A 13,853-nucleotide genomic window follows, 5' to 3' on the forward strand; every position below is an offset into this window, starting at 1 on the left:
GTCAGAGCGAAGGAGGTGTGGCGTCTGTCCTTCAGTCAGAGTGAAGGAGGTGTGGCCTCTGTCCTTCAGTCAGAGCGAAGGAGGTGTGGCCTCTGCCCATCAGTCAGAGCGAAGGAGGTGTGGCGTCTGTCCTTCAGTCAGAGCGAAGGAGGTGTGGCCTCTGTCCTTCAGTCAGAGCGAAGGAGGTGTGGCGTCTGTCCTTCAGTCAGAGCAAAGGAGGTGTGGCCTCTGTCCTTCTGTCAGAGTAAAGGAGGTGTGGCCTCTGTCCTGCAGTCAGAGCGAAGGAGGTGTGGCCTCTGTCCTTCAGTCAGAGCGAAGGAGGTGTGGCCTCTGTCCTTCAGTCAGAGCGAAGGAGGTGTGGCCTCTGTCCTTCAGTCAGAGTGAAGGAGGTGTGGCTTCTGTCTTTCAGTCAGCGTGAAGGAGGTGTGGCCTCTGTCCTTTAGTCAGAGCAAAGGAGGCATGGCCTCTGTCCTTCAGTCAGTGTTAAGCAGGTGTGGGCTCTGTCCCTTACTCAGAGTAAAGGAGGTGTGGCCTCTGTCCTTTGGTCAGGTTAAATATTCCTTTGTAAAGTGCAGTAAAGTAGGTGTGGCTGCTGCACCTCCAGGTTGTTAGTCAGTTAGAACGTGTGGCCTCTGTTCTTTGGTAATGAATCTTTTGCTGCTGAAAATCTATTATAAGGTGAACACACACACACACACACACACACACACACACACACACACACACACACACACACACACACACACACAGTGGCCATTTAAGTGAGTTGCTGAAAATGTGCAATACAAAAGATATAGTTTGTCTTTCAGGGCAGAAACATTATATATTCAAATGCACTATGATCGTTTTTTCTTCCATTTTGCCTTAATGCAGCTCAGGTAGCTGTAATTCCATCAGAGCAGGACTGCTGCAAAACAGTAATATGCAAATAGAGAAATGTGCGGCTACAAGCAAAACTAGAAATCATTTAGATTTAGAGAAATAATATTGCACGTGTGTGTGTGTGTGTGTGTGTGTGTGTGTGTGTGTGTGTGTGTGTGTGTGTGTGAGTGTGTTTTTGGGGGTGGGGGGTGGGGGATGGAATTAATCACACAGAAAAGTGTCTGCTTTCAGATTGCAGCGCTGTATTACCCAAAGGCATGCTATGTAAATGGAAAAATCAACATTGTACCTTGTGATAAGGTGAACAAATTAATAAAAGTATTTTCTCCACCCAGTCAAGCCCCCTATCCCCCCCGCACCCCCCCCCCCCCCCCCCGCATCCCCACCACCACCCCTTCCCCCTCCAGTCACCGCACCAACGCCGGCGTGAAAGTCAGAAGGCAGAGAACGAGCAACTTTCCCTCAGACACATTGTTCCGGCACCAAGAGTATCAAAGCCAGGTTCAAAGCTGGATATTTTAATGCGTATGAGCTGCTCGTGCACACATTACAGTCAGCTAGTTTACGGGTGTGTGTGTGTGTGTGTGTGTGTGTGTGTGTGTGTGTGTGTGTGTGTGTGTGTGTGTGAAGCTCAAATACGAGCGGGTTGCACTCATGCAGAAATACTGAATAATGTACACATTTGTGTGTGTGTGTGTGTGTGTGTGTGTGTGTGTGTGTGTGTGTGTGTGTGTGTGTGTGTGAAGCTCAAATACGAGCGGGTTGCACTCATGCAGAAATACTGAATAATGTACACATTTGTGTGTGTGTGTGTGTGTGTGTATGTATGAAATAATCTTAGATTTTTTGTATTTTTTTTTTACAAAAATAATATCTTTACTAAATGTGGATTACGAAAGAGGAACCTAAATTAATTACACTCTCACATGCCTTCACAAACACGTATGCATTTTCTGGTCTTAATGGTAACATCACAAGTTGCATTATTACTATTAATACTACTACTAATAATAATTATAATAATAACATTTGTATTATTTATTTATTAATACATTTATTTATTTATTCATTTATTTAATTAATTTATTAAAAATCAGTTTTTGGGTCAACCTCAAAAAAGAATACAAAAGAACCCACAGGAACCTACCAGACGTTCCACTTGCAATGTTTTAGCTATAAACAGCTAAAAACGTAAGTATGATTAATAATATAATATTTGGGAATTACACGAAATCTAGGAGGACATTAGTGTGCGTCTGCGTTGTGTCTGCGGTGCGCGTGTGTGTGTGTGTGTGTGTGTGTGTGTGTGTGTCATCCTGAGTCACCAGCTGAAGGCAGGATGAGAAGAACCACACGCAGTTGCAATTCTGTTGTGCTGAATATCATTCAAAATGCTTAGTTATTTATTTTATTAGTTTAGTAATTGCGGTGAAACCTTTCATGATACACTGTATATACTGGCTTGTGATTGGTATGTGCTTTTTGAACATCCTATTCCACCTTTAGTCATCACTTTGTTATTATAATAACCTCCACTCTTCTGGGAAAATGTTCCAATAGATTTTGTGGAGATTTTGTGCTCATTCAGCTACAAGGGTGTTAGTAAAGTCAGGTCGTGATGTAGGTGAGGTGAGGAGACCTGGGGTGCAGTCAGCGTTCACATTCATCCCAAAGCTCTTCAATAGTGTTGAGAGCTCTATAGCAGGCCACTGGAGATCTTCCACTTCAACCTAAGTATATCTTCACGGAGCCGGCTTTGTGCACAGGGGCATCGGCATGCTGGAACAGGTTTGGATCTCCTAGTTGAAGAAAAGGGAAACTCTAATGCTCGAAAAGAAATTGGTCCTGCTTTGTGGAACAGTTCGAGGGAGTCCCAATACTTTTGAAGCTTTGTGTATAAATGAATGTTAGGAAAAATGTTGAATGTTTTTAAAAATGAAAATCCTTTTAATAGATTTAGATTCAGTTCTAACTTTGATTCGGGATTTGACTGATTTTCTGTGTGTGTGTGTGTGTGTGTTTAGGTCCATTCGACGATGGTCTGGAGGAGGAAGAGGAGGAATGCGTGTCCGAGGGGAACGAGCTCCCGGCTAAAGAGGAGTTCTCAGCTGAGGAGAACTTCACAGCAGACTTCGAGGCGGAGAACCTCGGCTGCGAGGACATGGAGTACTTCTGCGCTAAAGGTCAGAAAAAATAATCATATGTGCTGAGTCACAGTAAAGATGGCGCATTCGACCTTTTTTATGGAACGCCGGTTACAGAGCATGATAGAGGGAAAGACTGATCTAAAGATGCAAAACGAGGGGGAAACTAACTGATCAATTTGATTCATTTTTTGTTTTGGTTTTTTCAGGATAATCGCCACACTGTCCATACTATCACTTTTTTTTTTATATTTACATTTTTATTGCTTTTTGCTTTTCACTTTGACATTACAAAAGAAAAATCTCCCAAAGAATTCTCCACAAGTCATCATGTGATGGTCTGATCCACCTACTGCCTTTTAGTCTTCAGTTTGTAATGGCAGATTTTCCGGTTTTGTTAATTCAATGAATATTGGCAGCCATTTACAAAAACCAAATATGGAAATCATCCCCAGTTTTAAAGCGATATTTTAAACATGAATATTACTTATTATTGTAATCTTTGTGCTGCTACAGTAGCTATGAGGTTAGCAGTTAGCGTTCAGCTGGTATGCTCAGGTATCAGCATGCTCTAGCTGGCATTGGACAAAATGTTTTAATGATACAAGTAAAACAATAATATGCTACTTTGGTAATAAAATATTACCTTTTTTTGCTAATTTTTACTTGCATATGTAAAGAAATGTTTCCGTTTAAACCTGGAAAAATATCAGGGTTGGAAAATGAAACCCGTATGGAAATGGAAACCGATTATGTTTTCTCTTTGCTGTCAGTTATACTATTTTGTAATATAAAAGAACAATGAAAAAATAAACATAATATATATATATATAGATACATACAAATTTAGTAATTAATTAATTATAAATTACTTTTATATAAATTATTATTATTAGTAGTAGTAGTAGTATTATGGTTACCATGAGTTCAAAACTTAAAATAAAAATTGTAATAAAATTATGGTCATTGTATAAAATAAATTAATAAATGTATAAATTAATAAATAAATGTATGTTTATCAATATATATCTATTGGGCCTTATTGTACTTATATATTTATATAATATCATTTATTTAATTTATTATTTAATATATAATATGTAATACTCTAAAATAATCGTTAAAAACTTTTGTTGTCTTTTTCTTTTTGTAATAATATATATATATATATATATATATATATATATATATATATATATTTTTTTTTTTTTTTTTAAGATACTTTTCCGGTTTTTAGTGTTCCTTGACGTTGTGTTCGTAAATTAGGCAGACTGATCAGACAACATTTGTAAAGAATTGTTTTGCTGGACGATTGTTAGCGAGCTTCCCGTGGGCTCACCACCTGCAGGAGGGACCGTAAGGGACGGTGCTGTGAGGATTGGGCAGCAGTCGAAGGCGGGGGCCTGCTTAGACTGCTGCCCCCGCGACCCGAATTACGGATAAGCGGGAGAAAATGAATGAATGAATGAATGAATTGTTAGCGAGCCAACGGATTGCCGAGTGGAACGACAGAAAATAAAAAGCGTTTACCTTCTTGTTCCTTTCAAGATTGAAAGAGTGGAGGATCACATACTGTCTGTCCCCTGTCAATCACAGTGATTCCAGCCAATCACGGGTGCCTGTGAGCTTGTGTATGTAGAAGATGGTGGATAGCACTTACATTATGCTGTGTACTGCAGCATGAGAAGATGGTTTATTTCAGATGTAGGATGGTCTTGATGGCCTACACCACCCCAGGCAGGTGTCAGATGATAGGGGAGACCTAGCGTATATATCGATCTTTAGTGTATATATTAATCCTTAAAATATGTCAATAAAGATATATTTTGTCATCTTGTCCACTTTTAGTGAATGGGAAACCCATTCCATTTATCGCCTTGCAATACTGTATGTAAGTAAAGGACACTAGTCAAGGCCACTTCTCTCCAGGGTCGGAGAATTTTTTTTTTTGGCTGGTTTGAAACGACTATTGGACCAAAGTCTGGGCGTACACACTTCTAACAGAGCCTCTCTGTCCAAGTGTGTAGCCACAGGGCTCGATATCTGATCTCTGTATCTGAGGACAGTCAAAGAGCTGGCTAACCCTCACATTATTCTGTAGCCAGCTTCTACCCCGGCACTGGGGGTATCTTGAGGGATGTTGCTAAATATCCATCAAATGCATCACAGCTATTGCAAAAAAAAAAAAAAAACTAAACCACCCAAAACCAGTTCACTTGTTCTTTGAACTCTGTTTCAATTAATCCTTTTCTTTCGATTTCTTTCATTTTTTCGGTCACATTACCCCACCGGAGGGGTTTGCTTGAAGTTCCAGAGCTGTCAACCAGACATCGCCGTACACACACACACACACACACACACACACACACACATCTACTCTCCACCCCAGGTGTACCCGACTTCACTCACCACCCATCACCAGGAATTTGACTTTTTAATCAGAAGCTCGTACTTTGAATCAGCCCTGGCCTTCAAAAGAACGAGTGTTTTTTGAATTACGCTTCCGTCACGCTGTTTTAAAAAAAACATTGTGCCTAGTGGGATTTTTACACAGGGCATTTATTTATTTATTTTTTTAAACACTTTCATGTTTTTTTTTCTTCTTTTTTTTCCTGTTAGCTATGCACACTAATAATCATTTCCTTTTGTTGTCCAAAAAGAAAGAAAACATCGCAGGTAAGTGCGTTCACAGTGATGACATTTTTCATTGTTATAATGCCAAGGTTAAAAAAGGTTTAATGTTTTTTCTTTGCGCCTGGAACTGAAAAGTCGGAGAAATTCGGCAAGAAACGTGGCTAAAAAAGCGTCGCACATACGGGGTATAAAGCGAGTCTAATTAACAAATAATTAACACAAAAAAGAGTTAACTGTTGCTCAGTGACTATGACAAACCTGGGATGGATCAAAATAAAATTTGTAGTTTACCTACAAGTGTTGCAGCACAGGCCATGTTTTTTTGGTTTTCCAGAAAAGAACAACACTAAAGTGCACTAGATTTGGTAGTATCTCTTTATCGGTGTGGCAGAAGTATCAGGACACCCGAATTTTCCGGCCAAATGTGTTTTTTTCCCAAACTGTTGCCACAAAAGATTTCCCTTCATTTGAATTCGACATAAAAAAAATAAACAAATACTCTATATGGACAAAAGTATTGGAACATCTGACTTTTCCAGCACTATGTGGTTTCACATAGTGTGTCACATAGATGGAGGCACACAACTGTATAGGTTGTGTTTGGATGTGGGAGCATTAGATCTATCCTTCACTTGACTTAGGAGACCCAAATCTGTTCCAGCATGACGATACTCCTATGCACAAAGCCAACTCTATGAAGATATAATTTACGTGGGTTGGAGTGGAAGATCTCAAATGCCTTGCTATAGAACTCTGACCTCGACCCTATTCAAGAGCTTTGGGATGAGTCGGAATGCCGACTGTACCTGAGTTTACTAACACATATTTCCACAAGCAGACTCCAAAATCTAGAGGAATATCTTCTCAGAAGAGTGGAGGCTACTGTAAAAGAAAATGGAGAATAAATGAGGAATGGGTAGTGTAAGAACAGAGCTCATTGTATGAACCTTTGACCAAAAGTTAGTCACATTATTAGCCAGGATTAGCCAAGGTGCTTTTTGGGTTTAAGGGATATTAGACTTTCTCTCTCCTTTCACTTACTCTGACATTAGCCAATAATACCAGCTTACGTATGTAGAAAAGGGCGGACAGCAGTTGGAAAGATATCTTTTGGTTGACATTACTAGTCTCAGGGGATGCATGAGGTAGCTTGGTGGTTGACATATGAAGGGTGGGGGTGGGGTGTAGCTGATGGATGGTAATCAGGCAAATTGGGCAAAAAAAAAAATGGGGGTAAATAGCCAATAAAACCCTCCAAACAAATAAAGCAAGCAGACGACTATTACTATAACATATGACTTAATATCCAACTCTTTACAGTGGACTTGCTGAAGTGGGTAGTGTCGTATTTAACACTGCAAAGGGCACGGTTTCATGACTGATGAAAGTTAGGGGTAAAAAAATTCCATTATTCTTGCATTTACTGTAAGTAGCAAAAACTCACATGATGCCTTTTTAATGTATTTTTTATTTAAAAAAAAATTTTTTTTTATTGGCTTCAGAGTGTGTCAAATTAGCGTTTGATAGCTACATTCTTTTGCAAGAGGTTTAGCAAAAATCTGTGCGCAAACTCAGAACATCACTAGCCCGAAGTATTCCTTTTACAGATACTTAAGTAATCTTGGTCTTGTCATAGTCCAGCTACGTACGTCAGATTTTCCAGTACTCTTCCCATTTTCTCTAATCCGCCCCCACCACTGTAATATTCCTCCTTAAATGTTTAGCAAGAAGTGCACGCTCATCAGGTGTAGCCATTATTTTCCTTTTCTTGATCCTCTTCCCTATTAGATCTCTTTTAAAGTCATTCGAGTTGAAATGGCTTAAATGTACCCTACTTATGCCAGAGCAGCGAGAGAGAGAAAAAAAAAAAAAGGCAACAGGATTCCTGCATTAAACGCTTTCCGCGTGTTATTCCTCCCTCATACGAAGACAGAAGAAGGACCCTCTTGATTAAGTGAACCCTCTCCAAAGTGACGGCATGGTGTAATTAGTGTTGAATTGAACGTCTCCTTTCAATAGGAGCCACTCTTCCCTGCGCCTTTATCAGTCCCCCTGACTGTAGAGGAGAATAAGGTCTCCAGCGAGCAAGCTTCTGCCGAGCTCTTAACAGAAGGAACTGAGAATCTTCGTCGCCTCAAAATGGACTTGTCACGGGCAAAACCCAAAGCTTCCATCAAAAGTTTCAGGCCATAATAGGTCTTAAAAGCTCGAAACCCAAAGAACGAAGCTGTCATGTTCATTAGCATATATAGCCACGCTCTTATTAACGCCGCAAAGTCGCAAAGCCTCTTACAGTTCTAAAAGGTCAAGCAACCGAGTGGTTCTAGACGTTCCCTAATGCGTAAAGTGGAAAGGGGTGACCTTAACTTACATCTCTAAAGCACGTCACGCAGCGGGAGGAAAAAAAAACCTGTGACGTTCTTCCTGGCATAACAGTGGCGTATTTTTCGAAAGCCTGTCATAGTGATTTTATAGTGTATTTATAACATTTGTTTTTAAATTATGTACATTGTTTTAATGGTAATTTAAACTTATTAATATTTGATTGTATTTTAACTTTTTTTATTTTTTTCCCCCTGGTTGTTTGCATTACCTATTTTTTGTACTTGCTTTAATAATAATAAAAATAATAATAATAAATGATGAAACAAACAAACTAATAAATAATATTCTTATGCTATTAAGTGTTTACACATTTGAAATTTTTTTTTTTTTTTTTGCATATTATTTTCTCTCTCTCTCTCTCTCTCTCTCTCTCTCTCTCTCTCTCTCTCTCTCTCTCTCTCTCTCTCTCTCTCTCTCTCTCTCTCTCCATCAGTGTAAATGCTTTATTGTCAAGACAATTAATTCTGCACTTCAAGTAGAAATAATTCTATATTTTATTAATTTCATACATTGAATTCTACACTTGTATTGGCATTTATATCTATACAATAAAAGGGTAGAATTAATTGTCATGGCAATAAAGCACTTAAAATTAAGAAAGAGAGAGAGAGAGAAAGAGAGAGCGAGAGAGAGAGAGAGAGAGAGCGAGAGAGAGAGAGAGAGAGAGAGAGAGAGAGAGAGAGAGAGAGAGAGAGAGAGAGAATGATTTAGAAAAAAGGCAATATTTTCTTTCTCAAATGTGCAGATAACGGAAAAACTGTGATAATGGAAAAACACTAATACTTAATAGCGTAAGAATCGTATTTATTTATTTGTTTGTTTGTTATTTGTTTTATTATTATTAATATTATTGTTGTTGTTGTTGTTTTACCACACATTGACCATCCTGCCTCCTTCATTTCTATTGGCTAAAAAACCTCAATTCAGGTGTTTAAAGGTGTGTTACAAGATTATAATGTCCCATCTTTTTTTCCCCCATCAGTGAATTTTCTTTTATTTAAATGTTCCATCTTTAAACAAACAACGATGATTTTCCTAAAAAAAGAAAAAGAAAAAAATTATTTATTTAGTATAACTAAGGTGTCTCTGATATCACCATAGCGACAGCTGAAACGTAACGGCTAACCAGCATACCCTTCTTGTGTAATATACTGTAGCATGGTTTACTAAACTTAAGCTTGTGTACTCGGTCTCATAACGTGCCAACATTGAGTTCGAGAATGACACCTAGAAAATACCTCACACCTTCACATCACATGAAACACTAATGAATAAGCTGTAATTCGACAACAATGTAATTACAGTAAAATAATTCAACTCTGTGTGTAATACGAGCAAAAGGAAATTGTATTGCAGACGATAAACATTTACATCTATGCCATTTTGCAGACGCTTATCCAGAGCAACCTACATTTCTTACATTCATACAACTGAGCAGCTATGGGGTTGAGGGTCTCAGTGAGGGGCCCAGGAGTGGCAGCTTGGTGTGGCCGGGATTTGAACTTTGGATCCGAAGACCAATGACTTAATTGCTATTATGCCATCATTATATATAAAAGACATCATTACTATTATTATTAAGTGTTATTCATTATTATATGTTTATGTTGTAATAACTGTTACAAAAAGCATAGTAACTCTTCCCAACTCACATGTTGATAACAAGCCCATGCTACTTGAATTTCCATTCCCAACACTGTAAATGGTCACAACCCTAATTTTGTGTGTGAAAACGCGAATCCCAAAAAATCGAACAAGGAAAAAGAGGCGGGAGGTATGTAGGCATGAGAGAAAGGAAACATCTGGAGCAGTCGAAATGGAGCTGAAGATCTAAAACAGTAATGGTGAATCAGCGCACAGACATCTAAGACATCATAAAACATCGTTATCCAGAACTCCTGTTAGGGCTCTCATGAAAACTTGAAATAGTGGATACATTATATTATTGGGACACCTGAAATTTTCCGTCCATATGTGGTTCTTTTCCAAACCGTTACCACATAATTGATATATTAGAATGATTGAAGAAGATCTTGAGTGGCCAGCTATAGAGCTCTGGCCTCAACACTACTAAACACCTTTGGGATGAACTGAAACGTTGACCGCACCCCAAGCCTCCTCAGATCACCTACATCACTACCCGACTTTATTAAAGCCCTTGCGGCTGAATGAGCACACATCTCCACAAGCCCACTATAAAGATCTAGTGAAACTTCTTGTGGAATGGGAGGTTTAAGAAACATATACAAGTCTTAGACTTTATATACACGATAACACCTTCTAGAAGTAATTGAGCCCAATTTTAAAAATAAGACTGATATGAGCACAATTCTTCTACCTGTTTTTATCTGCGGTGCAAACCCCCTCTTGGTCTAACTCTGCCCCGAAAATGTCACGATAACGAGTGTAAATCCATCTCACAGAAGTAAAGCTTGCCCATCAGTCCTCCCCGAATTCCGTGCAGCGTTTGTACAAAAGAGAGAGAACTGCAGAGAGCTCGCTTCCGAGTGACCACTTTAAACTATCTGGAGAGCGTTTCGGCTCCAGTGGAGCCACTGCGTAGTCATGTACCATGAAATGGTCGAGGGGCTCCAGTCAATGGCTTCACACGTAATGGTATTGAAACAGCATAGTTTGGTGTGAAATGAAGTCTGTGCCACTGAATAGATTGAGCTGAGCGAAGGGATGTGAATAAACATGAGATGGAGAGCAGGGACCTATCGAGACGGTCATACACAGAGAGGGGAAATGGAAAAAAGGGACCTCAATCCTCAATACATGACCTTGTCTTTTCTTTGATGATTAACGGAGATCTCTTCAAATACGGACCCGCCTGGGCTCGGTCGATTTTATGTTTATGGACGGCAAAAGGTGCAACAAGGCAGCAAGTTGGACCTGGGAATTTAAAACACCAACCCCCTCCCCCATCACGTCCTTGTCTATAATTTCGAGACACTGTTTTATTTCGTTGGATGTCATCTTTTTTTGTTTTTATAGCAACTGTGAAATGTCACCTTCCTTTTAAAGATGAGTAAAAAAACCACAGGCAGACAGATTCCTGATCCGTCGGTCTCACATCTGACTTAAAAGGAATGGCATGCCACATATAACTGAAGGCTCTAAACATAATGATTGTGTTCAGATTTAGACTAAAAACTCTAGAGCCTCTTTGGCATGGGGATCAAACCAGACAGTAGAACTGGTGCTCAAGAAGACCCATGTAACTAGATGTCCATGTAACTTTACCTGTAATGTTCATTGAAATGCTCATACAGCACTTTAGAATGTTTTTTTGTTGTTGTTGTTGTTGTTGTTGTTTGTTTGTTTCCTTCGTGTTGTAGTTCTTTCTCTAGTCCAAATCCAATTTGTTGTATTACAACTTCAAATGAGACCAACATGCAACAACCAATCAGCTTTCTGTAAGTTTCAAGTTTTGTGGCTTGAACAAAATGAAGTAGGTCTTGGTTAAGGCCAGTTGCTAACAACATATTTGTGTGTGTGTGTGTGTGTGTGTGTGTGTGTGTGTGTGTGTGTGTGTGTGTGTGTGTGTGTGTGTGTGTGTGTGTTTCCTATTGTGATATAGGTCTTAAATGTAATTCCTTATGGTCTTTAAAAAGTCTTGTTGAAACCTGCAGAATGAATGCACGTGGGAAGCGAAGGCTGGTCCGTGTGGTCCAGTCCAACAGACGAGCTCCTGTAGCTCAAACTGCTGAAGAAGTTACTGCTGTTAATGCTCAATGGGTCACAACTGTTTTGGAAGTATTAGGCAGTTGGTCATAATGTTATGCCTGATATAAATGTGTAGGTTTATAGAAATGTGACAGTGCCAGTTTGTGAGTAGAGGGCATAGCCAGACAAAACAAGCAGTAAAAACCTGAAGCTTTATTCATTAGTGTGCCCCGTTTCAGCGTCCGCCAACACCGATTAAAAAGAGTGAGACGAGCTAAAATTGGGCTTTGAATCGACAAAAACACATACGTGCTCTAACACCGGGACAACTGAACAAGGCGGGAGATGCGTTATTATTTGTACAGTTTTGTCATATCGTACTTGTCATCGCGGAATCGCAAGTCGTACCATCGTAACTCGGGGACTACCCTTTTGTAAAACAGGAAACGAAAAGAGTTCGAATCATTTACACATAGTTTTACCGCTATCTCCGTGCTAATTAAGATACAGTCACATCTCTTCTGCACCTTTTTCCAATAACAGATGTCCAGATGTGGTTGAAAATTTGTGCAAAATGCATTTTGCTGAGCCATCATTCGGTAGAGGAAACGAACCATAAATGCTTGTCTAAGTGAGTCAGATCTTCCAGACCAAGCCTAAAATAACAAGTGATGGTAAATTTATAGCTCGCAAAATAGTCAGATGCAATGGCTTCCACTAATAATTCGTTCCACCAGTGTACTGTAAAATTTTGCAGGGATTTTCAATGCCTTTTATTTTTTTGTTTTTTTAATACATTAATGTAAATTTGTGCATTTACATTTACAGCATTTGGCAGACATCTTTATCCACAGCGGCTTACAACTAAGCAGTTGAGGGGGGTAAGGTCCTTGCTCAATTGTCCAGCAGTGGTAACTTGATGGTGCTTGGATTTGTCCTTTTAATCCAGAGTCCAATGTTTTACCCACTGAGATACAAGGGCAAAATGAGCTTTAATTGGTCACCTGACCTTTCCTGCTATATGTGGTTCTTCTCCAAACTGTTACCACAAAGCTGGAGGCACACAATTGTATCGAACGTCTATCTGAACTTGGAAACCCAAACCTGTTCCAGCATTGCACTCCCCTGCGCACAAAGCAAACTCTATTATGATCTGCTTTACATGGTTTGGAGAGAAAGATCTTAAGTGGCCTCCAATAGAGCTCTTATCTCAAGCCTACTAAACACCTTTGGGATGAATTGGAATGCTTACTGCACCCCAGGCCTCATCACCTACATCACCTACCTGACTTTACTGACACCATTGTGGCTGATGACCACAAGCACTCTAAAATCTAGTGGAACATCTTTTTAGAAGAGTGGAGGGAATTTGGGAAAATTTGGACCAAATGTGTCCATATGACCAGATGTGGTTCGGTTGATTTAAATCCTAAGATTCAGAAATTGGTTTATTTTTGTCCTCATCATGGTTTCAATGGAAAAGGGAAGATCAACCTTCAAATATTAAGCCCCCCCCCCAAATTGAGAATTTGTCAATATTTAATTGCCTCTTTCCTTAAAAAGTAGCCAGACTTCATTCACTGCAGCCGTGGACATTATGAAAGGAATCTTTTTTTTTCTCCCCCCAACATCTGTGTGTCTCGGTTTGTTTCGGATTAAGAGGCTCAGATCTCCTTAAAATCTGCAGATTGACATTTTCAAGGGCTGTGCTGGTGAAGGCAGTGCTGAGAGGGAGGTGTGTGTGTGTGAGCCAATATGACTTTGTTTCTACCTTGCTGGAGGAGGCGTTTGTGTAAATCGCCTGTAAGCTTATTGACCTGTGTAACATTATGCAAGGGAGAATGTCCGATTCGCATGGACAAGCACACACAATCATGACATTCTCGCTCTTCTATTGTTTGGCCTCCTTCATTCCTACACTCGTGCCGGAGGCAAACATCTTTTTTCTTTTTATCTTTTTTTTTTTTTTTTGCAAATGGACATCAGGCTGAAACAAGCACTTCTATCTATAAGACATCGAACGATCCCGAATCTGCTCCGAGCTCCCTGTGGCATTCGGGTGTTTAAAGAGTCGACTCGATGGCAACGAGGTTACGGATTCTTTTCAGCCTTCTATGTTTAGCCGTCTATTACATTAGC

The 13,853-nt window shown here is 39.6% G+C and overlaps 1 protein-coding gene across 2 annotated transcripts in view; it reads left to right on the forward strand.

The window, feature by feature from the left end:
• The window catches only part of zfpm2a (zinc finger protein, FOG family member 2a), a 167,007-nt gene that overhangs the window by 48,223 nt on the left and 104,931 nt on the right, over positions 1-13,853 (forward strand). For both annotated transcript variants that reach the window (XM_083529853.1, XM_083529854.1), the window contains exon 2: positions 2,907-3,065. In XM_083529853.1, the coding sequence (XP_083385979.1) occupies positions 2,907-3,065 (159 nt within the window). The remainder of the gene's footprint in view (positions 1-2,906; positions 3,066-13,853) is intronic.

This window comes from Silurus aristotelis (assembly GCF_946808225.1).
Source record: "Silurus aristotelis genome assembly, chromosome: 25".
Classification (NCBI taxonomy): domain Eukaryota; kingdom Metazoa; phylum Chordata; class Actinopteri; order Siluriformes; family Siluridae; genus Silurus; species Silurus aristotelis.